Source organism: Notamacropus eugenii, chromosome 2 (assembly GCF_028372415.1).
Source record: "Notamacropus eugenii isolate mMacEug1 chromosome 2, mMacEug1.pri_v2, whole genome shotgun sequence".
NCBI lineage: Eukaryota > Metazoa > Chordata > Mammalia > Diprotodontia > Macropodidae > Notamacropus > Notamacropus eugenii.
Genome location: NC_092873.1, coordinates 96,597,511 through 96,624,125, shown reverse-complemented (window position 1 = coordinate 96,624,125; position 26,615 = coordinate 96,597,511). Strand labels below are relative to the sequence as shown.

Sequence of the window (26,615 nt, the reverse complement as noted above, 5' to 3'; positions counted from 1 at the left end):
CACAGAGATCGGATGGAGCATCATACAGGAGCAGTGTCAGCTTGGGCCAGGGTAGCTTCATGGCAGACTGTCTGTCAGAACGGGAGTAATATGTAAGAAGATTAGAAAGGGAGGATGGGCAGGTGTATTTATGGAGCATAGCCTTTTTCATAACCCTAATACTGTGTTAGGAATTTTGTGAGTATTTAATATTAATGAAGGCAACTAATACTTTTGTCCTCATAGGTCTTCTGTCCATTCCTTCTCTATAGATAGGCTTGACTTTTTAACCTTTAGATTCATTGCAAAACAAATAGTTACAAAAAACAAAGTGCCAAGCAACATCTAGAAAGATGGGGAGATCTTATGGATGATGTGGTTTTTAAAGGATTAGTAGGAATTCAATAGACATTAGAGGGATGGAGGTGGGAAATAGCAGGTTTAGGTACCCACTTAATCAAAAGTACAGAATCAGGAGAGAATGTAGGGTTGTATTTGAGGGTCAGAGAGTAGTCCAGCTTGTAATTGAAGCAATGTTCATAAAAAGGAGTAATATGACATAAGGAAAAGTTGGGTGGCAAATAAGTTGTGGAGGCCCTTAAATGCCTAGGAAGTGTTTGAAATGTACTCAGTTGACAATAGTAAGCTACTGAATATTTTTGAATAGAGTGACAAATGGTATGAACGGATGATGAGGTTCTTAACTGGGGGGGGGGTCCATGACCTTTTAAAAAAATTAATATGTTAAACAATATTTTGATAACTGCATTTCAATTTAATTGGTTTCCTTGGTGATCTATGTGTTTTATTTTAGGTATTTAAAAACATTATTTTGAGAAAGGGCACATAAACTTTAGTCTATGATAACATAAAAAGATTAAGAACCCCTAGTATAGAGGGAGGAAAGAGAGGGAGAATCAAGACCTCTTAGGGGATTATTAAAGTAGTTTTAGAGAAGTAATAGTGAGGGCCTTTGTGAATATGGGGGAAATGTGGGAATAGAGTGGAGAGGACAGTATCAACATGTTGTGGAGCTGGAATATAAGGTAGTTGGTAACTGAATGTGAGAGGTAAATGAAAATGAGTCCAGTTTTGAACGTGAGAGTGGGCCCGGAAGAGATTTAAGGATTGGGGATAATAGCTTTAAGAATGATCTACGTGAGTGACTGGAGTGAATAAGATTGTTGAAGAGGAGGGGGAAAAGAAGCCAATCAGGAATAGAGCCTTGCAGAACATCCACTTCAGCTAACTGGGAAGAGGATAGGGAACCAGCAAGGGAAGTAACTAGAGAGATAGAGGGAATACAATCATCAAGTGCTATGTAAATGTCACTTATCAGTATTATATGTGATGCGTGGTATTAAATAGCAACTAGTGATGTAAAATGGTCTAGGCATAGTAGGCTTGTACTTCCTCAGTGGAGATCTTACTTTCTTTAAGGAGTGTGCCCTTTACCATAACCCCTAACACTGCACTAGCCATTTAAGAAGTACTTAATATTAAATAATACATTTCTCTTCTAGGTCTTCCATCTATTCCTTCACAGTAGATGTTCCTGACCTTTAGACTATTTGTAAAAACTGAAACAGACTGGAAAAATGTAAATGTAAAACTCGATCTATGTCTCAGATATTGGACATTGATTGTATAGTCATCTTCAAGTCTGTCTTTCTCATAGCTTTTAGTTTGTATTTCTTGTTTGCTGTAGGAGAATCTTTGAATAAGCAACCATTCATGTTATCTTTTCTATTTCTAACTGTAGTACCAGAAGAGAACATTGCAACTATGAAGTATGGAGCCCAGGTAGTGAAAGGGGAGCTGAAATCTGCCTTACTTGATGGTGATACACAAAATTATGATTTAGATCATGGATTTTCTAGGCATCCAATTGATGATGACTGCCGTTCTGGCATTGAGATTAAATTAGGCCAGCCGTCGATTATCAATCATATACGAATACTCCTGTGGGATCGTGATAGCCGGTAAGTGATAATAGTGTGATTCAAAGAGGAAATGACTTAATCAGTTAATGGCTTAAAGTTATACTTTGTTATAACTTTTTAGAATTTTAAAACTTCATATCTCATTAGCATTTCTGTTGAAACCCCTAGGATGGAATTGGAAGGCATAGTTCACCTAACATTTTATTCTGATTATTTAAAGGGATTTTATTTATCAGTCTGTCTTGCAGAAGAGGAAGCTTTTCAAGACATATGATAAACAAACAAATACATAAAAGAATTGTATGAAATTAGTCAGGGGCTCCAACTACTGGAACACTGAATTGAAAGACCAGGCCTCAATGAAGTGCTCCCCATCCCAAAACAAAAAAAGTCACCCAAAACCCAGCAAAAACTTGGCTCTTTTACTTTAGGGAGACCATAGTGCCAAGGGGCACATGAAGTGCCATTTCTGCCAGTACTGCATGGTGTGGCATCAGGGTTTTCATGCCAGATAGTTAGTGTGCCTTCCTGACTCTGAACATGTGGTGTTTGCATCTTATGGCAGTGATGAGGGTTTCTTCCTAACTGGGAGAGGGAAGAACATGGCCTGCTATTACATTCTAGAAGGGAGGCTTATATAAAATTAGGGCTACACTACCTTCTTGGTGCTTATGTATGTGAGATCCCCAGCTTGTCCCCTTTTTATTTTCTTCTGAACATATTAAGTGTTTCCTAGACCCTTTCTTGTTAAATGTAATTTAGTGTTAATTGATTAAATGGAGCATGTTTTTGAGTGAACATGAACTACTGAAAGGGGTAGGAACCTTGAGAATTAAAGAGCTTATTATCTTTGTGGCCTGTCAAAACACTTTATTTTGTAGAAAATTTATTTTTATAATTTATAAAACACTTTATTTTGTAGAAAAGCTGTTTTTGTTCAGAGGGGACTTAGCTTTGCTATATATAGTCATCTAGTTCCCCTGTCACAGAAGCTGTTGTAGTTCTGACCAAAGGTAAAACATTCAGTATCCAGAGCCAAAAAAACTCTTAGCACATATTGTTGAATTACAGCCTGAATTGGTGATAACCCAGAGAGGTTCAAGGAAAGGTTATAACCAGTTTGTTGCTGAATGATAAAGTGAATAGGAGTGAAGGGACAACAAAAATGAGAGAATTCTGTCACAAAATAAGCTGACCTTTCGTAGTCACGACTTTTGGCTACAGGCTGACATTTACAGTCAGTTAAATCTTTCTGAGATCAGCCTCATTGATATTGCAGTAGAAATAACAGTGCCTCACATTTAAATTTACCTTAAGGAAGAGGTACCAGTCAGTTTTGTTTGTTACGGGTGAGCAGTAGAGTCCCTAGTAGCTTACAAGTCTGTTAAACATTACTGAGAATTATTAGCTTACTAATTTCAGATTGTCCTCAAAATGCACTTGTATTATTTTTTCAGTGGTATCGTTTACTTCTTTCTTGTTTAGATATGGAGGGTGGTAGGGATCTGTAAGAGTGGGAGGCTGTAGGGAAAAAAATTCAAATCTAAAACTGTGATGGGAAGCCATTTTGCCTTGGCCCTACTCCTGAAAGGGTAGGATTAGCTAGCAGGGCTAAGAGAAAGTAGAAGAAAAAGACATTCCTCCCTGTATCTTGTGCCCTTGTTTTTGTGGGAATGTGCTAATCTGATAATTTAGACCTTAGAATTTACTTTGGAAGTATGAAGGAAACCAAGTTCTGTTTCTGGAAGAAGCAAAAAAATTGAAATGAACTTTCATTGATATATGAAAAAAATGTAGTGAATAACTTGTTTTCTTTGATATTTATGCTGTGATTTCCTTATGCTTTCCCCCCCTCCCTTCCAAAGGTCTTATTCCTACTACATTGAAGTGTCCATGGATGAACTAGATTGGATCAGAGTAATTGATCACTCAAAATACCTCTGTCGTTCTTGGCAAAAGCTGTATTTCCCTGCCCGGGTCTGCAGGTTAGTTCACATAGATTAACTGTGTGATTGAAATTTTACATGTATTGATTCAGTCCAGGTAAACTTAAAAACATGTATAAACATTGCCTTTCCAATCACACTTAGTTGTGAGAGGTAGATTTCATCTTTCCTTCTATTATAAAAAGAAAATTTTTTCATAGAACAAACTATCAAGCTTCATCAGCAGGAAGACTTCTTTGAAAAAAGTGGAAAATTAATGAACATAGAGATGAGACTACAGGTTTGGAATATAATAAAGAATTATTCAGAAGGCTTTATACTTCACATTAAATGACAGGTAACAAAAAAACCTTTCCAAATGCCATCCTATATCATAAAATCATAGATATGTGATAAGTGGAATGTGCCTTTCCTTGAAAATCATAGGACAGCTCTATGTTCAGAAAATGACTTCACAAGAATTTCCAAGAGAGGGAAAGGAAAATCAAATACTGCCTCAATTTTCATTCTGGGCTTTTATGTTTCTTCCTGTAATGCTGCAAAACTCATATAAGGTAGTAAGGTTATAGGTAAAAGAGGTGGCATAGCCTTAAAATAGTATCTTAGGTTTTTTTGAGAGGTAAAAGATTTAAATATTTTTATTACTTGTTTCTGTTGGTTGAGAGTACTTCAACTTATTTCCCTTATGTACTTTTTCATATAATAGAAGAGATATTATGGATGTGGATAATATCCTCCTTGCCCCTTAGCCCTACTGCTTCTATTGCCATCAGTAGAACAGCTCCCAGGAGAGCACTGGGCAGAATCTTCTCCAATATTCTTGTTTTCCTGAAGTCAGAGGAGATAGAAGATGAGAATGATGGGGCTTTATAGGGAAAAAAAAAAAGCAGGGCAAGGGGAGGTACAGAAAGACAGCCACCCTAGTGGTCTCTTCTTTGATATCTGTCCTGGAAACTTTCTCAATCACTATGTCTGGTTTCTTCATGGGACACCTCCTAGAGTATTGATTGCTTAGATATGACATGATCCTTATATACTTAGGCTTATCCTGTGGTGTGCAAGACTAAGCCCTTACTTGGTACTTTATCAGGGACTACTATTACACTGTTCAGCATCTGATATATTAAAAGTTTCTGCCTGCATGTCTTTTATTATGGGTATGGTTGGACATAGTGCTGTTAGATAAGGATCTTTGTATAAAAATGAAGAAAATCAATTTTATTTCTCTAAAGAGGGACTAAAGTGTCTTTGGACTGGCAGTTATTCTTTTGCCAAAGGAATTTTGAATGGAAGACTAGAAATTTGAGTGAAGATTATGTACATCAGAACTGCCTAGGGATGCTTTGTGAGTGACAAAAGGGGATTGAAAGAGAGAATACGATTTAGTTCACGTTGACTAGGGTTATTACACTTTGAGTAGATTTTTTAAAAAAGGCAAACATAGTAACAGCCAAACTGTCTAATACTGATGGATAGATTTATGTTTGTATTACATTTGGGACAATAGTCTGGCACATAGTAGGCACTAAATAAATATTTGTTGAATTGAATTGAATCAGACCATCCCCAGTTTTGGAATGGTGGTGCTGATGCCAGGATAGGGCCTGGGTTGTAGTGTTTGTCTGCTAGGAAATGACAGTTCTTTGTTAGTGAGACAAGCATCAGTATGCAAAATAATGCTACACTTTTCCCTCATCTGTTACCATTTTTATCATCGTTATCATTTTGGTCCTTTTTTCCCCCTATTCTTTGTCATCTTTGTGGCTTTCTCACTATTTCTTCAGTCTTCATTAATATAGTACTACCTTTTGTCATTGTATAGCAAGCATTCATTTCTGGCCTATTTAGTATGCAAAGTCTAATCAAGAAAAAATATAAAAGACAAGGAAAAATTCTTGACATGGTATTATAAAGTAGCCAGGTGGCATAGTGGATGGAGTCAGAAAGACCCAAGTTTGCTTTAGACACTAACTCTGTGACATTGGCAAGTCGTTTAACCTTCCAGCTTCAGTTCCTCATCTATAAAGTGTGAATAATAATAATACCTATCTCATAGGGTTGTGGTGAGGATCAAATGAGGTAGTATGTAAAGTACTTTGTAAACTCTAAAGTGCCATACAGATATTAGCTATCATTATTAACATTAAAAATGGTAGCCATAAGTAGATTGTGCAGAATGTTATCAACAATGACTTTCATGTTGGATGGGAAAAGGAGATGAACCAGTCTTGAAGAAAGAGTAGATGCATACTAGCTTGAGTGCTGTACGGATAAATATTAAAAGAACCAGTACACCAGTACATTGAGTAGATAATCTGTAGAGGATATGCAAAAAGACATGAACCCAAATTCCACTGTACGAAAAGCATGATGAATTGGAAACTGTGCCAGTGGGAGGAGTATCTACACCATTGAGATCACAGATTTATCAAAGTATTAAAGTACAGAAGAAAGCTAAATTGCCTACGGGGCTAAATTATTGATATTACATTACTTGATATGCTTGACCTTTCATAATAGCTAGGAAATAATTTAACAGCATCTAAAATATTCAGAAATAATAGCTAAGTATCAGTCTGTAATCCAAATAGTATTCTTACACTTGACTTTTTATCATTATCATGGTGATCTCACAAACATTTTTAATGAAGACCATGTTTTGAATTTACCTCTTTCGCTTTCTCTGATAAGTCTTATACATCTTATTATTTCTTTATTATGTGTCGTAGCACTTATGGACCTATGCACAGTATTAATACTTATTTGTATGTTACCATTACTCTGCAGTCTTTTTCTTATGCATTCTGTATCTCTAACAAGGGTGTAAACTCTTTCAAGATAGGGAGTAAGTAATCTAATTTTATTTATCCTCCACAACACCTAACATGGCTCTGCACACCATGGCTACTCAGATATTGACAAACAAGATTCAGGGTCTCAAGGACCTTACTGTATAGTAGAAGATTTGGGTTGATTTAACATTAACGCATGGTGATTTACAACTTTTGGTTGGTGTAAACCAGCTCTGGAGAATTATATGATATTGTAAGTTCTTCTCTTTTAGAAGAGGATTTTGGGGAGTGTAAGAAAAGGAAATTTGATTTTGGATTTGTTCTTAAAATGTAAGGTATATGCTTAATGAAAACTGGAAAGCAGGCTATTCCAGGATGAAAAGAAAACCACATCAGGGAAATGGTGGGAGTTCCCTAGTCCATCCTTTCTCAGAGTGGTGAGATCTCAGGCTAGTAAGAAGGTCGTCCATATTTAAAGACCTCCAGGGAGGAAGATTCTACTCATGCATTGATTAACAACCTTTTACCCTGAAGAAGTTGTTTCTTATATGGCCTCCATTTTTGCTATTTCACATTTTGATGATCTGCTTATGTAACATTATCCACCAAAAAAAGACCTATATTTCCATTTTTTCCTCATCACCCATTATTTTTCACTTACTGACAGGTTTTGGTAAAACGATAAAAGAGCGTTTCAGTCAAAATTTTGTCTTGCCCATGGGGGAGGATTGCCATCTATTGTCAAAAATAGAGGGATCAAACTTTCTAAATGATGACTGATGACAGGAAATTAGTTTCCAGGAATAAGTGGCAAAAAATGCACATTTGCCTGAATTTAGCCAACAGTCTTCATTTTCTACCTTAAACTCCATTCCTCTTATTCTGTTTTCTACAGAAATGAGAAAAAACTGATTACTATATGTGGTATAGTTCTTCATGTGCTAGAAGACTAGTGTTGTCATAACCCCCTTCTCTGGGGAAAATAATTCCAATGCTAAACTTTTTCCGGAAAGTTCTGAGAACTTAACTGTCCTTTGAGGCAACCTATTTTGTGTTTATTGTTGTTTAGTTGTGTCTGACTATTCTTGACCCTGTTGGGATTTTCTTGGCAAAGATACTGAGGTGACTTGACATTTCCTTCTACAGTTGATATTACACATGAGGAAACTGAGGCAAACAGTTTTAAGTGACTTGGTCACACAGCTAATAAGTGTCTGAGGCTGGATTTGAACTCAGGTTTTCTTGACTCTAGGCCTCACATTATCCACCATGCCACCTAGTTGTCTCTCATTTCATGTTTAGACAAGTGTAATTGTTAAGTTCTTCATTACATAAAATCTTGCTTTTTGTAGCTCTTCTTGTTAAGTTCCGCTTCTCACTTTGGGGGCCAAGAGGTTAATCCTTCTTTTATGCTATATGCATTTCAGTACAGTGCTTACTGTTGAAGTAGCAGCATTGTACTGTTGGAATTTAAGAATACATAGAGGGAGAAACTTGAAGAGTAGAGAGAGAGGTTCGAGTATCATATGCATCTAGGTGGTACCTGAAAACTAGAATTCCTAATTTCATTGGTACTTGGGGGTTAAAAGAAAGAAGTAGAGGGAGATTAGGTACAGAACCTTTGAGAACTTCTTGTTGAGGACATGGAGTGGTCAGGGAGCTGCTAATGAAGTTCTGAAGAAGTCAAGCCAAGAGATTAGAGAAAAACAAGCATGGAAACCATTGTATTGTGTCTAAGCCTAGAGAAGGTGTTCACTGTGATTGCCAATTCATCCATGATACTTAGTTTATGGGGGACTAGTAGAGCTAATTTATGGCTAATTTTTTGAAAAAACATACAGATTTACTAGTACATTGCCTTATGTAATTAACTTGAGTGTAAAGAAGTCTTTCTGCTAGCTCTTTCCCTTGACTACATGATCATATAATAACCACAAGTAATAATAGCTCATATGTATGTAGCTCTTTGTCATTTATACAGTGTTTTTTTCACAACCGGCTGAAGTATAAGATAGTGTAATTATTTTCCCTATTTTACAGATGAGGAAAATGAGACTGTAATAGAAAGCCATTCCCTACACTATGGTTTATGCTTGAAGTTACCATAACATATTTGGATTTGTCTTCTATACCTAGAGAAGAAGAAAGGAGAATACAGAAATGTAGGATTATTTTCCCCCTCTTGTTTCAAGAGAAAATAAATTATTGTTTTGGATATTCAGTCTCACTGTGCAGTAAAATGTTGGAGACTCAGCTCCAGTGCCAACATCTTCTTAAAATTCAGTTTCCATATTGTGATGAAATGAGGCACTCACAAGTTATTGAACATTTAACATAAGGAAGTTTACTTTGCCCTAACACAGCAAGGATATGCAACAAATATACAGCATCCTATACCTTATCTAAGTGCAGTCCCCTCATCTCCATATAGAAATGTGTCTGGTCAAGCAGGGCAGGATGACATGACTTGAGTGGACTTCAGAAATACAAGATTAATCATGAGATGCTCTTGTATGGCAGGGAGCCATAAAAAGTGCTTCTTTGACTTTCTCTACTACTTATCGGTTTCATTTTTTTCTGGTTGTTAGATGTGGTATGGTTTTTTACTTATCCTCACCAAATTGCAGCAATATGTAGTTCTTTCGTTACAACAGACATGAAACAAAGAAGTAATGTTAACTTTTTATGAAAATTATTGTTTCTTTTTGAGTAACATTTTATCACTGTGTATAGCTTCTTTCTATCTCTTTTTTTCATAAGTGGGCACTTTTACAATTATTTAGCAGTTGATTAAGCTCTGTTCTTGCTGCTTCACATAATCATGCTATGTTTTCACTTGTTAATTTAGTGAGTTCCAAGTGTCAAAGAAAACTCTGCTGGAGCCCTGGGAGATAGAAAATAGTATCATTGTTCCCTTAAATTAATTTTTTTAAGTTGATGATTAGTTTCGATTGTAAACTTAAATCCTGTCCCTCTCACTTACCTGCTTTTATTTTTACTAACAAATAATCATGCAGATGAAGGATATAGTCTTAGAAGAGTGCAACACAAAATGAAGCCACATGGTGTCACTAAGCTGTAACATTAGTTTTCTGTGGAACCAAGTAAAATATGAGATTGCTTTTTCACCATTTTAAAATGTAAATTGTACTGAAATCTGTGACTTGTGAAATCACATATTAAACTATTTATGCTATTTAAAAAATTTCCACTGTAGAGCATTAATTGTGTTGGATGTTCTTGCTGATATGCTAGTATCAGATCTTGGCCTATGTCATCTACAAAATACAGCAAATATGACCTTTCATGTTGCCTTTGTGTAGCTTTGTAAAAATTACTCCATTTTTAGCCTTCTTGCTTTTGAATTTAGAGAACAATAAAGAAATGGGGAAATTCAAAGTAAACTTGTAAAATGATTATATTTTCTTTTTTCTTTAAAGGTCTTGTAATATTATATAAATAACCAAGATTCTTTATAGAACATTTCAACATGATCCAGTCTTGGAAACCAGAGATATTTGGATATGGAAGCAGTTCTTAAAATGTGATCTGGACCCCCTGGAAGTCCCCAACACCTTTTCAGGAAGTCCGTGAAGTCAAAACTATTTTGATAGTGATGCTAATATGCTATTTGCCTCTTAAAATATGGCTCCATTTTCTAGCTACAATCTGGTGAGGTTGGATTTTCTTCATATACTTCAGCCAGAACAACATATTGTAATTTATGCAACTACATAAAAACATATAAAAAACATGTAAAACAGTGCCATACATTAAATTGTTTTTATTTTGGAAATTATAGTTATTTTTCATAAAAATATGTTACTTATGTTAACATATTGTGGATTTATTAGTTATTTCTAAGTGAGCTAAATATTTTTTCAAATTTATGAGTTGTAATTTTCAATATGATATATGTGTGTGTATGTATATATCTATATATACATACATACATACACACACACACACATATGTATACAATAAGAGATGTTTTCTAAAGTCATTGGTTTAGTTTTGATGGTCCTTTTGGGAAAGAAATTTCTCTCAGGTTTGGTGTAATAATCCTAATCACAGACTGATCACCACTTCTCGGACCAGAAATAGGTATAATACCATTGACTGGCTGGTTAGGCTCTACAGGAGAATTTGATTTGTCAGAATTTCCTAAGATACGTGGAAGACAAATGTGATCTGTCCCTTTATTCTGGGAAGGCTTAAGTCAAAAGACCTTTGTCTGCAGCCCCCCATAGTCATTATAAACCACTATTGGGGATTCTCTTGTCATTGTTGACCCAGAGGAATGCGTGAGACTCTCCTTTGTGGGTGAAGCAAATGTTCTTAACTAATTGTTTTTTAGGGTTTGTTTTTTTTTCTGCCTATGTTTGATTAATCAAGGAATTTCTGGAATTTTCTCCATGTTGGGCTAATAATAGTCAAAACAACAAGCATTTACTAAGCACTTGCTATGCGCTAGATATTATGCTAAGCATTGGTGATACATATAAAGCTAAAAACAGTCTCTGCCTTTAAGGAACTCATAGTCTAATGGGGAGAATCAGCATGCAAACAAATATGCACCAAAAAAAGGTAGGTTTAGGATGAATGTGACAGTCTCAAAAGGGAGGCACTAACATTAAGGAAAACTGGGCAAGACTTCTTGCAGAAAGAGGAATTTTAGCTAAGACTTAAAGAAAACTGATAAAGCATGAGAATGATGATGAAGAGGGATAAAATTCTGGTGGGGGAAACAAGCCTGGGAAAATGCCTGGAGTCAGGAGGTGAAGGATCTTGTTCAAGAAACAAATAGGCCAGTGTCACTTGAGTAAATGGAGAAGAAGGTATAAGAAGACTGGTAGTAAGGAATGGGTCAGGTTATAAAGGATTTTAAAAGCCAAAGTAGTTTATGTTTAATTCTTATTTAACCCTGTGGAGGCAGGAGGGAAGCACTGGAAGATCACTTTGAAGGCTGAGTGGAAGGATAGGCTGGAATAGGGAGAGACTTGAGACAAAATCTTAAGAGATTTTTGTGACTTTTTAAAAATTTAATACCTTTTTTGTCACTCTGGTAAGAACATTTGAATCACTTCTCAGAATGTTTTTAAATGCATAAAATAAAATAGTCGGATTAAAAAAGGAACCTGGAGTCCTGCCTGTGACCCGTATTAAGCTACGCACCCTTGTGTAATTTTCTTCTTGCTCAACTTCTCAGTGACCCCAGACAACTCTCAGATGCTTACTTTATAGAAGAGTTGCCAGTCTTCATCAGTCAAAGGAGTTTCCACACCTTACTGCCTTACACATAGTACCTGCAGTAATAAAATCGTGGACTTGGACAAGAACAAGCAAACTCTAATATTGAGAGGTCTCTAGAGCGCCTGGGTCGCAGTTTAAGTTTAGCTAAAATTTTTCCAGCTGATTCTCAGGCACAATTTCCATTATCTTTCTTGGTCTCTCTTAAGAACTTATACCTCTTTAGGATGTAATAGGGTTTATTTAGTTCAGCAGTGCAATTGAACCATGTGTTAAGCATTTTTTTCTACATATATACTAGAGACAAAGCTAAACTTAAACTCCTTGACATAACATTCAGTGCTATCAATTAACTAGTCTGTTCAATTTCTCAGTTCTCATCTATAGTTATTCTTAAGAAATCTCTTTTGTTGTGGGGGGTTAGGAAGAGGATAGAGTAGGAATCATATATTTTGAGTACCACCTGTTCCCTTCCATGTGACTGTATTTAGAATATTTCCAATACCATAAATATTTTCCTTCTTCTTTGGTATACCTACCCTTCATAACTTGCCTCCCCTTCCCCTAGTCTTTCCAGTTTTCTTCTTAAACCTTGTACCCTTCCTCTAGCCCTACCCCCCCATACCCTCATATTTTGATCCAATAACACTGGCTTCCTTGCTGTTGAATAAGAAACTCATCTGCTGTTCCTCTTTATATTCACCTCCTGGCTTCCTTCAAATCTCAGCTAAAATCCCACCTTCTGTAAGAAGCCATTCTCAGTCCCTCTTAATTCTAGAGCCTTCCTTCTCTTAGTTATTATTTATCCTACATACATACATACGTACATACATACATACATAGTTGTTTTACATGGTCTTGTTAGACTGTAAGCTTCTTCAAGGCTTTTACCTTTTTTGTATCTTCAGAACTCAGCACTGAGCACAGGGCTGGTCATTTATAAATAGCTGATTATCATTTTCTTTGAAACTTAGCTTAAGATTTCTTCTCTATGAAATCTTATGTAATCATAGTTTGGATTCTGTTATTTAAGTGTTTTCTAATGGATTCGCATATATGTACTTTTTATATTTCTTTATTGAGTTTTTATTTCCTTATTAAAATTACTGAAACCATAGAACTCAGTTTCTCAACATTTACAAATGGTTATGGAAAAAAAAAAGATTTAACACATTCATATTCTACATGTAACATAAACTATTAAGTGAAAGTAATTTAGGGAGAAGTTAAGTAGGCAATTATTAAGAAAAAATTAATTAGAGAAAAAAAATCACATCTTAAAACAACAAACTGTAAGTCTACCTGAAGTGTATTTAACTAAGTTTTGTTGCTGTAAATATAGCTCATGTAGAGATATGGATGAATAAGTTGCATATCCTTCAATCCTTTAAGCGAATTACTACTTCTGACCCCTAGTCACAGATGTGCACAGACATACATAAATTGAAAAAACAATATGCAAAGTATTCAGAGTTACTTAGTCGTTTTGGTCCTTAAAAATACACACACACACACGTGCATGATTTATTTCTTAAGAATTTTATTCTTGATATCAAAGGCCACATTACTTTTTTTTCCTTGTTCAGTACATGTTTAAGAGAAGAATGAGTTGTTATTCTGTCCCCACTTCTAGTTCTACCTACCTCCCTCCTGATTATACTTTTAAGCAAAAAGAAATAAGCAGGTGACTGTTGCTTTTTGTGCCCCCTCATCTCCCTTTTTGCTTATTCATATCAAGTTTCAGATACTTATTGGGATTGTTTTAAAGCCTTGGCACCTCACTTTTTACTTCTTTCAGAAAAATTACGAGGCTTCTCGAGAAGAAGTGTAAATTAGGTTCTTTAGGGGATAAATGCTTTCTTTTTGGAAAATATTTGACTAGGAAGCATTTTTCATAGATGTCTTTTTTTGTTAGGTTTTTGAATATATGGAAAAACACCTATAGTGTTTATATGTGCATTAGAAAATTCTTCCTGAGATTTCAAGCCTGATATTGTCATGGAATCCTTGAACTCTTTAGGCAAGAAGTTTATGGTCTTAGGATCATAAGCCTAGCAAGCAGAGAGCAGTTACAGGAAAGTATCCAAAGCTGGTGAGTTTCTGGGCCCACCATACTGACCATGGATATTAGACTTTTTTGTGTTCGTCCTTTGTTGCCAGAGAAGACCATGCTATCAGAGAAATGATAACATGACTTTGTTTTGAGTGAGGGAGGGCTGTGCAAGGTCACCAGCCTCATTTTTCCTTCAGAGCCATCTGAATCCAGTGACCAGATATTCATCAGGACAACTGGAGATGACCCAGGATGCAATAGGAGACCTTGGCCCCTTTTAGGCCAAAGTCTATTCAGGAACTCACTTAGGGTGACATCAGTCATTTGTTTGACTAGGAAACATTTTCCATAGATGCCTTTTTTTAGTTAGTTTTTGGATGTATGAGAAAACACCTGTAGTCTTTATATGCTCATTAGAAATTTCTTCCTGAGATTTCAAGCCTAACAGTGTCATGGAATCTTTGAGCTCTTCAGGCAGGTGTTTATGGTCTTAGGACCATAAGCCTAGCAGGTAGAGAACAGCTATAGGAAAGTATCCAAAGTTGGTGAGTTTCTGGGCCCAGCACACTGACTGTGGGTATTAGGCGTAGGAATCTGATGAATGGACTTGATGTACTTTTGAGTTATGGGAGGATAACTGGGGAGTTAGGAGGAGAAGAGGTATAAAAAGAACAGTCACCAGGTCAGAATTAAAAGATTCTCTGAAGAGAAATTTAAATAAAGTTGTCACAGGTAACATTGTGAGAACAGATATTCCCAAAACACAGATTTCAAAGCAGTTTTCTGCAGAGGATAAGGGCTTTGTTTTTAGGAAGTGGGATGTGGTTTCCCTGATGTCATTGTTTTCTGTAAGACCAAGAAGACAGAGAGAAGCTAGCTAAGCAATTCTTAGAGACCAAAAAAATGAAACTTTTTATGAATCATAATTCCATTTTACCAAGTCTGTTTACTTTAAATGTTGAAATGATTCACTGGTAAAGAATGCCTTGATTCCTTCAGTGGGGAGTGTAGATGCCATCTATATGTCCTCATCCATTTTTCCTCATCCCATACTGGTGCACAGACAAAAGTTTTCTGGTTAGAGAAGCACATAGGACCTCCTATCTGAACTCCTAGAACTCCTCACAATTTAGCACCAAATTATATGCTATTTGAAGTTGTTTCTTAATGTGGTTATAAGCTCCTTCTGAATTTTACATGTTGCTTAGAAGTGTCTTTCATTTGGGGACTTAGGGCATACAAAAGGCTTTACAGGTCAGAGCATTTCTGGATCCAAATGACTGGACCTTGATATTTGAATGGCCTTGTGATCTTGTTGATCTGGAGTGAATCCCAATCCATCTGTGGTTACCCATTCTGCATAGTTCTCTTTCATTTCTCCCCATAAAGTTCACCATAGGGCGTTGCTTGACTTCTCTTGATACTGTGAGATAGTAGCAGAGTATTCAGGCTGCTCTGTGGATATCCCGATCTCTGTCTGTGACTCGCCCATCTTATTTCTCAATCAGACATTGCTTTGATGGTGTTCTTGACACTACTGTTCCTGTGTGATTCCCTGACTGTAGTGTGTGGGAGCTTGTGCACCATGCTCTTTTCCATTGCACTCTGGGTGATAACTTCATTTCTGGAGACTATAGGTTGCGTGCCTTGCAGCTATATATTACTGGAAAAATTTTGGGGTTGAAAATATGTACCTTTGTTTAAAGGAGAAACTCAGGATCATAAAAAAAAAGCCACTTTGCACTTTTTAAAAAGTCTCTTCTCTTCCTGTATAATTCTAGACCTAGCTCATTGCCCATTTGCAGTGGCTACTACATACACACACACACACACACACACACACACACATACATACATACATACATATACACATGGTTAAGCTGTTTACATAGTATATACAATTTATATTCTTCAGCCACTTAGTTTTTCCCATGTGATTAGGCTGAGCTCATTTGAGTGATGGCCAGGTAATAAAGGGCTTTGAACACCAAGAAGGGGATTTTCTTTTTCATCCTGGAATTGCTAGGGAGCCACTGGAGTTGAATGAATATGTGGGGTCACACCTGTTTTAGGAAAATCACTTTGACAGCTGTTTAGAGGATGAAGTGGAGTGGGGAGAGATTTGAGGAAGGTAAACTAGCCAACAGGATATATTCCATTTGTATAGGTGTGTGGTGATGAGTGCTGCCTCATAATTCCATTTTACCAGGCCTGTTTCCTTCAGTTATATTCTGAAAAAGATAATGTTGAAATAATTCACTGGTAAAGAATTCCTTGATTCCTTCAGTGGGTAGTAGCTTTGTCAAAGGAGAGAAAAGGGTACATATGAGTGATATTACAAGGACAAATTAGGTATGGGGGTGGGGAGATATGACAGAGTGAGGAACTGATGATGACACTTAGATTGTGAGCCAGGTAATATTTAGGGTGTGAGTCTGGATCACTAGGATATCAGCAGAAGAATGGTGGTATCCTCAACAGTAGTAAAAAAAAAAAAATTTAGGAAGAAGGAAAGTTTTGCTAAGGGGAATGGGGGAAGATAACGAGTTCCATGTGTTACATGTAAGAAGATATACATTTTGAGATGTCCTAGGCAGTTGGAGATGTCAGAGTGGAGGTAAGCAGAGATGTGAAAGCTGGGGAAGTAGATTTGAAAATCGTTAGCATGGAGATAATAATTGAATCCATTGGAGTTGATGAGATCACCGAATAAAATGGTGTAGAGGAAGAAGAGAAGAGGGCCTAAAGTACCCACTACTACTATCTACAAACAGGAATACATGAAAGGCCTCACCATTTTAGGGAATCCTTTGATGTGGACTTTGTGTTGGTGAACATGTTTCCTTGTTTTATGCCTTGCCTTGCGTGATACCAGAAGTCAGAGGGTCTTTACGTATTTCAAGGAATCTTGTATAATCTTGAGGTATATATGGAAAATACTTTGTTGGATGGAAATCTTTAAACTGGTATTGTGCACTAGTGAATCAAGTGATTTTTTTCATAGTCAATAAACAATAATAAGTACGATAATATCTTGAATTCTGTTTTAGTCAAATGTGTGATAGTAAAGATTTGGTCTGCTGTAGAATATCCCCTACAATGCTCACCTCTTTCAATACTATTATAAAGGAGATCCTTGATATGTAATTAGATTGTTCTTGTAAAAATTTTATATTGATTGGAAAGCAGGCATGTAGGTTGATGGTTATTGAGGTTCTCTTGATCATTTTCTTATGTAAAAACATGTGAGTTTTTTTCCCATGCTTTTGTTATCTTCTTCTTCAGACCCAGTCCCTCAAAACCCTCAAAATTATTGTCTCATCTATAGACTCTTTCTATAAAGTAGCAGTATCTACAAAATCATTGTGGTATTGCCTATATCCCCATTGTGGGAAGGAGATACTGGAGGACAGAGGAGTTTTATACTCATCTTTCTACAGGAAGTTGATTAAGAAATGAGTTTTTTGAACAATTCTCATTGTCAATAAAATCATCAGAGCTTTTTTAGTAATCATTATAAGGAATACAAACCTGTCATTAGATTAACTCAAGGGAGAGTAGACCAAAAGTGAAACCAGATTGCTTGTCAATTGCCAGAAATTCTGGGCAGAATGCCGGACTTGATTCACCTTTCAAAAATTCATCTTCTAGAATGAAAATAGAGGGCTTGATCCCTGCAAGCAATGGTGCTTGAATGAACATTTTGGATTCCTTTCAGCTTGAGGTTCATTATTGCTCTGAGGAAAGGGAAAAGGAACCATCATTCAGCCCTGGTGGCTCTCACTTCATTTAGGAGCTATAACATTTTCTTTAGCAGCCTTATTTCATTTTATTTAAAATTATAATTTCATAAGTTAATAATGATTTTTCCAAAGAGTGTGGGTCATCTATACACATGAATGTGTTCTACATGTTAGGAAGCCATAGGTTTAATTTCTTATAGTCATAGAAATTCTCTGCACGCTCACACTGTTAAGACTATAACAGCTGTTTTAGTTCATTTCATCCTGCAAGAGAAAATGTGATGTGGACCAAAATGATCGGTAATTATATATTTTGAAAGCTAAAACTTCCAGTTACAGAAAGAGCTAATTTACACATTAGATACTATAGTATTCTGTGGACTTCAAAGATTCTGTTATCTCTTTTCCAAGATTATACAAGAGATTCTGTGCTAAAAGATAATTTAACTTTTTTTCTTGTTGAAAACTGCCTTTATATTGCCTACTGTAATTTTGGAGCTATGAGGCAAACTATATAACTATACTGCAAAACTATTTGGTGTTTTTCTAAAGGAAGAAGTTAAGAGACTTTAATGCCGGACAAGATTTGGAAGTCCTTTGCTTTATTTTATTTTTGTTGATCTGTTGATCAGTTCCTACCATCTGTGATCCATTTAATGATGGAGAAAGCATTTTGTGCTTCTCCTTATTTCTAAATGTATGGATAAACATGATTTGGGGAAATACATGGATAGATTATACTACAGTATTTAATTCACCCTAAAGTACTTAGTTCACTCTATGCTTGTGAAACAGATAATGAGGCTCCATTTTTGTTAATTTGCATATTGAGATCTTGTATATATAACAAAAGAATACAGTGATACTGAGTTTTTTCTTCTTTAAGGTCTTCACTGAGTAGCTGACAAAAAATATTTTGATTAAACATTCTTCCTTACTGGAAACTTTAGGACATATTTTGTGTCTAAACATTGTTTCCTTTGATTTTATAGGACTTATTTTCAGTGCAGCAGAAGCATCACATTAGTGTGCTAGCATACCTAATGGCATACTTTTCTTCAACTTCTCTTTTACTATGGATTTTTCATTGTATGTTTGATGGCAAAGATTTGCTTAAGGAAAGAAATCAAGGTGCACTTTTTATTGCTTTAAGTAAATGGAAGTTGGATAAACTAATAGGCATAAAAAGAGAGAATTTGGGGCTGATCACTCACTCTACAAAAAGAGTCTTCATTGAGTCATTTGACGTAGGAGTCCTCTTAATAGCAATCCTTCCTAGTTGCCTTCCCTCACTAAAATTCAATTCACTTGCAAATCATGGTATCCTCTTCCTGATGTCATGATCCTCTTTAAGAATGAAGGACAAAAACCCTAATACAACCATAGTACATTAAAATATGATTCAGTTTTTAAATGTTTGATTTATATGTAGCTTTTCAGAAATACATCATTTGTGTCTGTGAGGTTCATTGCATGGGGATTGGTTATAGAGAGTCAGGAACCAAAAAGATGTTTACAGGCTAAAGCACTGGACTGAATCTTATAAGGTACAATTCAGTAGTGATTAATGTACTTGGGTTTAGTTTACTGATTAGGAAAGTATGACGTCAAAGCTGCATTTTAGGAAAATCATTGTTGGTTGTTGTGTGGGATGGAGTGAAACTTGAGGCTGGAAGACCAATTGTAATAGTCCAGGAAAGGGGTATTAAGGGCCTGAACTAGAAAGATGATTGTGAATAGCAAGAAGCAGATGTAATAGATGATATGGAGACATGTTGTAGAGCTGACTCTTATTCAGCTCCAGTTTGAACTAAATGACTTCTGACAATTTCTTCAGCCCTGAAATCCTGAGAGTTTATGAGTGTAGAAGTACATTCTTCTCTGCAATTCTGATTGTGTTGTTGACAGGCTCTCTTGGTTATCTAGTGAAGTATTACTCACCTCCTTTTGGATCCCCCAGCTTCCCTTAGATCAAGTGATATTCCACATAAAGTATTTCCTGATTCCCTAGTTGTTTGTGTCTTTCTTCCCCTTCCCTGTAAAATCCCTTTGTATTTTAAAATACGTATTCTTTTCTCTGAACATAACTTCTAATAGAATGGAAGCTCTGTGAAGGCAGGATTGCTTCAAATTTTTATTTGTATCCCCAGTGCTTAGCACAATACCCTGCACAAAGTAGGTACTTATTGGTTATTTTTTGATTCTTATTACATGATATGGCACTTTGTCCATAGCCAAAGATCTACATTGGGAACACAAAGCGATCTTAATCATAGAGCTGACAAATAATGAACTTGAGATACTAAGAAATAAAAAACCAAATCAAGAAGTTACTTGGGAAGCTGGCTCTCTTAATATAGTCTCAGGTGAATCTTCTGACCAAACTTAATATCTTCAGAATAACAGTCATATCACATTGTATTGGTAATTTAAGGTTAATGGGGGGTGGGAGGGGTGGGAGAAGAAGAATTAAAGATCTTCCCCTCCCATTAATAGGCCTCAGTACCTTTTGTTAATTTCTGTTGAGGCACTGGGTCAGAGAGTCCTGCTCTCCAACTCTGGAAAGTGTATAAATACTCTGAAGTGAGGTTTTCTTTGGGACTTACTGATTGGAAGTGTTTATTTGGCCAGACAAGAGTCTGGGCAACTGCTAAGGAGCCCCCCTGCATTGAAAACCCAGATGTTGGCTCTTCTCTCTCTGGTAGCTACATACATATGTAATGGTCAGACTGTTGGATCTGTCTGTTGATCTGTGATTTATGTACTGCTTATGGTCAGACAGTTGGAAGCCCGGTCTGTTGATCTTTACGTCCTCTGTATTCTTTTTCTCCTAAATTAAGTGAATGATATATGTGCTTGGTTAAAGTGATCTTTGACCCCTCAAAAGTTGCTTTCCTTTTAGAAAAGCAGATAAAAGAACCTGTGATAACAGGCCCTCCTGTGTGTGCCAGGGTCCTTGGTGATCCACACATCTATCAGAAAGCTATTAACACATTTTACCAAGAAAATATCACTTCAAATCAAGAACCTGTAAACCAAAGCCTGTAGAGAAGTTTCGCTAATATAATTTCATTTCATTCGTACTAGTTTCACTGGTATCATTTCAAATATATGATGAAACTAGATTACCAGAAGATATACATAGAAGATGAAGCTTATGGCTTAGTTACAGGGGAGAAAATGGCTTATTTTTCATTATAAGGAAAAAAATGTCCAATATCAAGAGTATTTGAAACTATCATATTATTAACTAAATGAAATTGTCATTAGGGTAGGATAAAGGAATGTTACAAGGAGGCAAAGCTTGAATTGCTCCTAAATAGATGGCAACAACTAGTAATTAATAATAAATAGTAACAACAACAGATTTTTATAGGATTTGAAGGTTCTATAGCAATTAAAGGCAAGGCCATCTTCTGTCAGCCCAAAAACAACCACTTCTACCTTTACCAACATGAGGCATTTTCCACTCCTGCTTCTAGCCAGTCTCCCAACTTGGATGTGGAAAACCTCTGGTACAAAGAAGAGCAACTTCTCCTTCTATTTCTGTCCCTTGATGGCAGAGGAGAGTAGTACTTTCCATTCAATGATGAACATTCTCATATCTGGTCATGTCCTTTAAATCCCTAAGACTTGGAACTCCTTTGGGATCATCATCCAAAATTCCATGCCTCACCTCTTACTACCTGAATCCTTATTCCCATCCCTCTTAACCCTTCCACCCCAAAATTTCATCCTAACCATATTTTATTAATCACTGACTGGGCTTGGTGCTAATCTGGCCCCACCTCTACAGATGAGGTGATTTAATGGGAATGAAAGATTAGTATAATTGATGAGACAAAGTAATAGAAACTAGTGTGCACTAAGTGCTTTGAAGCATTGCCAGCCAGGGTTATGGGGACCTTACCAGGATGTCACAGAAAGGATCCTACAGGTAACATCTGGAAATCACTAGCTCAGAGCTAGTACAATGCCTGTTGAAAACATGAATGTTCAGATAGCCCAAATGGGAATTCTAATTACTATGCCTATATTTAATCATTACATAGCACTTTTAGAAAAAAGAAAATGTAACTTATCCTTGACTTTTAAAATCCTTCTTGAATTCTTCCAAGAATACTCTTTGGGCTTGAGACCAGTTCATATTGTCTTCTGAAGTTTCAGATGGTAGTATAGTCTCGATGCTGATCTCTTTGGTATTTGTGTTTTGGTCCTTGTCCTCATAGTAGGATTCTATGGTCTTTTCTTTTCTGCTTTGCTTCTTGTTCATGATGATTGCCTTTTTCCTGGCTTTTAAAGTGTATCTCTGCTTCTGGGGTACAGGGGACTCTGTCCCGTGGTTCTTGTGCTTGGAACTTGAGGCTTTATGTATTGTGGCCTCTGGTTTTTTTCAGCTAGAAGCTAGAATGCTGCAATTTACCTGGTGCCAAGCTGGCTGGTGTGCCAGAACAGAGGCCAGGTGGAGTCTTTCTGGGTTTTCCTGGAGTTACCCTGGAGCTTGCAGTGTGAGGTGTGGGGCAGGGGTGGTCTGGCCACAGGAGGTCTCTCCTGAGCTAGAGCACAGGCAGGCTCAGTGATCAGTGAACCCTGTCTGCTCTAGTGTCTTCCCTATTCCCCTGGCTGTGCTAAGACACACCTGGGGTCCTGGTGTTGGTGATTATGGGCTCCACCCTCCTGGGGCTCAGGATCTCCTCCTGGTTTGCTGAGGTGGGGCTGTATGGGATGGCTCTGGTCCTGCACTGGTCCCCTTCAGCTTAAGCAAGAGGGACACCCCCCCTCCCCCTTTGCGATTGTCCTAGCCTCACAGCCCCTTTGGCTAATCTCATTATTCCAGGATTTTTCCTGGGGAAATATTCTCTGGGTTTTTCAAGGTCAACAAAGAGAGGGGCAGAGCACATGCAGATCACTCTGCCATCTTCTCTCCCAGAAGTTCAAGTGGCATCACTTCTCCTTGGATATAAAGAACTTGTATATAAATTTAGAAAGGCAGAGCTATGAGGAACATCCTTCACAGATTATAATGCAACAATAATTGTTAGCAGTAATAATAATCCATGCTTATACAGTGCTTTAAGATTTGCAGAGTGCTTTACATCTGTTTTCTGATTTGATTTATATCAGCTGTGTAGGGCTGCTGCTGTTCTCTACATTTTATGATGAGAAAACTCATGCTTAAAAAGTGGAGCCACTTATCCAGTTATGCAGCTGTCCAGTGTTGGAGGTAGAGTCTGAAGCCACAAGTCTTCATGATTTTTGCCTGTGACAGACTCTCCATCATTCTACTCTGCCTCTCATTAAAGGAAATACAAACAAAAGACTCATACTGAAATGGAGACCAAATGACTTCTAAATAATGAATGCATCAAAGAACAAATTAAAGAAATAGTAATTGAAGAAAATAACATCTCCCAAAAATATTAATAAAACAATAAAAGGTGATTAATGATTTGAGCAAACAACAACAACAAAACAAATTAATTCAACTTACAGCGTAAAAGTAGAAATTTTAAAAATCAAAGCAAGGATAAATTTGAAAATGAAAAGATAAATTTAATCAGTTGCTAGTTTAAAAAAACTAATACAGTGAGAAAATCATTAGCTAATTTGGTTCAAAAAATGAAAATTAAACAATTTATTAAAATGATGACAGATTCAGTAAATGGAAAACAAATTATTTTAAATGATCACATACTATTATATCCATTATATATCAACCAAACCAAAAAGTTAAAAGAAATGGATAAATTTTCCTAAAAGTATAAAATAACAGTATTAGCAGAATAAGAAATAGAAAATATAAATTACCTAATCTCAGAAAAATTGAGAACTCATAAGTAAACTCCCACAAGAATTTTTGAAAATGTTGAGTCAAGATGAATTTACAAGTAACTATTATTAAAATACTTAAGGAATATTTAACCTCTTTGCTGTATAAGTTCTTTATATAAGTACAGAAAGAAGTCACCCTAGCAGAATCCTTCCTTGACCAATATGATCCTGATATTTCACCCTACCTCTGCTGTTCTTTTCCCCCTTTCCTTTTCAGGAGAGATAAAACATTATCAACCAATTTCACTTAAGAATATTGATGTAAAAACATCAAATAAAATATTTAGTAAGTAGGTTATAACTTTATAGTTTTAAAATTATTCACTGGGAACAGGTTTGATTTATAACAGAAGTACAAGGATAGTTTAACATTAGGAAAATTATTTAAAAATATATAAAATTATATCAATAAATGAAAAAAAAACCTTGACAAAATATAGCTCTTTATTTTATGTTAAAACACATAAAAACATAGGAATGAAAGGAACTTTCCTTAAAATAACCTAAAAGTACCTATCTAAATACAAGAACCTGTGTTCAGAATGGAAAAAACACCATACAGTTTCTTATTAAGATCAGAGTGACAAGAAAACCAAAAAGAGGGGTTACAAAGAATCAGAAACAACTGAAACAACTGAAAAGGTAAGTAAGGCTATCCTAGTGCCTCCACTGTTAGTTGGTATTATAATAGAAAATATACTTATCTATTGTAGTAAGACAAGAAAATTGAAGCAATAATTAGATGCAAAGAGAAGGCCAAATTATTTCTATTTGCAGATAATATGATAGTTTACTTAGAAAAGTAGAGATATTCATTTAAATAATTAGTAGATTCAGTTAATTAAAAGGATATAAGATAAAGGCATACAAATGATCAGCTTCTAAAAAATATTTTAGTAACAAAAACCAGGAAGAAGAAATAGAGGATTCCATTAGAAATAACCACAAAATACACAAAATATTTGGGTGTAAGTGATATATTTAGCGTGTGTTGGTAAGTTGTATTATTAATGTTTTCACCATCACTCTCTTAAGTCTGGACAATTAACAAATTTGTTGATTTGTTTTATAGTTTCTGAGGTATAAATCTCTCACTGACAATTTAACAATTTGCTCTTTGCTGGTGTGTGTTCCTGGTACACCAAAACTAAGTAAACTAAAAATGAATAATAATAATAATAATAACTAATTTTTATTTAGAGTTAATATGTGCCAGGCACTGTGCTAAGCGCTTTATAATGATCTCGCAACAACCCTAGGAAATAAATGCTCTTGTTATCCCTATTTTACAGAAGAGGAAACTGAGGCAAGTAGAAGTGATAGGACTTTCCCAGGGTCACACAGCTAGTAAATATCTAAGGCCATATTTGAACTTAGGTCTCCCTGACTCTAGGCTTGGCACTCTATCCATTGTTCCAAGAAAAATTTAGAAGATAGCTAGATCAGGTAATTTCATATCTGTCTCTACTAGGGAATACATTTTTTATAAAAATAAATTTTTATTGATGTCTTTTTTTTCCACATATTTCCTCCCTACTCTACTCCTTTCACCCCTAGCACACAGCCATCCCATATAACAAAGAATATTTTTAAGGCAAAAAAAAAAAAGAAATTAAAAAAATAGGAAAAAAAACCCTGCTTGACCATTCAATAAGTTGGAAAAAGTCCAAAAACATATGTAATATCTGTGATATCTGTGGACCTCCCATCTTTATGAAAGAGTGTCCTTTCTGCACACCTCTTCATTCTAGTCATGCTTGGTCTTTATAATTTTGTTAGATTTACTTTTGATTTTGTGTGTGTGTGTGTGTGTGTGTGTGTGTGTGTATGTATGTTTCTTTTATATTTGTATCATTGTAGCCATGGTATGTATTGTCTTCTTGACTCTGTATACTTCACTTTACATCAGTTTGTACAGATGATCTTTTCAGGCTTCTTTGTATTCATCACATACATCATTTCTTACGGCAGTTATATTCCATTACTCTCATGTACCACAATTTGTTTAATCATTCTCCAATTGATGAGCACTTACTTTGCTTCCAAAAATTTGCTATCACAAAAAGTGCTGCTTATGAATGTTTGGATTATATGGGGACTTTTTTCTTACTGATGACTTCCTTGGGGTATCTACTCATTATTGTAGTCTCTTATTCAAAAGGTATGGACATTTTTGTCATTTTATTTGCATGATGTCAAATTGCTTTTCAAAATGGTTATACCATTTTACAGCAATGTTAGTGTGCCTGTCATCCCACAGTATCTCCAGCATTGACTAGTACCATATTTTATCATCTTTGCTAGTCAGCAGGGTGTGAGATAAAAACCTCAGGATTGATTTGGTTTGTATTCCTCTTTATTAGTATTAGTGATTTGGATTATTTTTTCATGTGGTTGTGAATACTTTACAATTCTCTATCAAACACTGCGTTATTGAATTCCATTGTTTATTATTTTACCTTGTGCAGTCTGTTGCATTGATCCTGTCTGCCTGTTTCATAACCAAAGCCAGATGGTTTTGAAGATTACTGATTTTTAATATAATTTGAGGACTGCAAGTGCTATTGATCTCTTTTCCTCTCCCTCTTTTCAGTATTTCCCTTCATATTATAGATCTTTTGTTTTTCCAAATGAATTGTTATTTTATCCATTTCTACAGATTATCACTTTTGATACTCTTTAGTATTTGATTGGTATAGCATTAGTAGTGCAAATTAACTTTGGTAGTATTTTTTTATTGGTACAGCTCAAATATAAGCACTGAATGTTTCCTCTGGTTATTTGAGTTATTTCTTTTAAGGAGCATTTTATAATATAATTGAATCTATTCAGGTCTTTTGACTTGTGTTGTACTTTGAAAAAAGGTTTTTCTCCATCTACTATGAAGTTATATGGTTTTGGATATTTCCATTTTTATTATGATCATGTTTTTTGTTTTCCTAATGTTAAACTACCCTATCAACCCTGATTTAAATCCACTTTGGTCATACTGAATGAATTCTTGGTTCAATTGCTGTAGTCTTTTTCATAGAATTTTCTTTAAAATATTTGAATTGATAGTCATTACTGATATTGTA

The 26,615-nt window shown here is 35.7% G+C and overlaps 1 protein-coding gene across 5 annotated transcripts in view; it reads left to right on the top strand.

Moving 5' to 3' along the window:
* Nucleotides 1–26,615, top strand: part of BTBD9 (BTB domain containing 9) — a 504,605-nt gene that overhangs the window by 110,429 nt on the left and 367,561 nt on the right. For 4 of the 5 annotated variants that reach the window (XM_072641985.1, XM_072641984.1, XM_072641983.1 and 1 more), the window contains 2 exons: nt 1,742–1,961; nt 3,788–3,907. In XM_072641985.1, coding sequence (XP_072498086.1) covers nt 1,742–1,961; nt 3,788–3,907 — 340 coding nt within the window. The remainder of the gene's footprint in view (nt 1–1,741; nt 1,962–3,787; nt 3,908–26,615) is intronic. The other variant, XM_072641986.1, reaches the window with a different exon arrangement.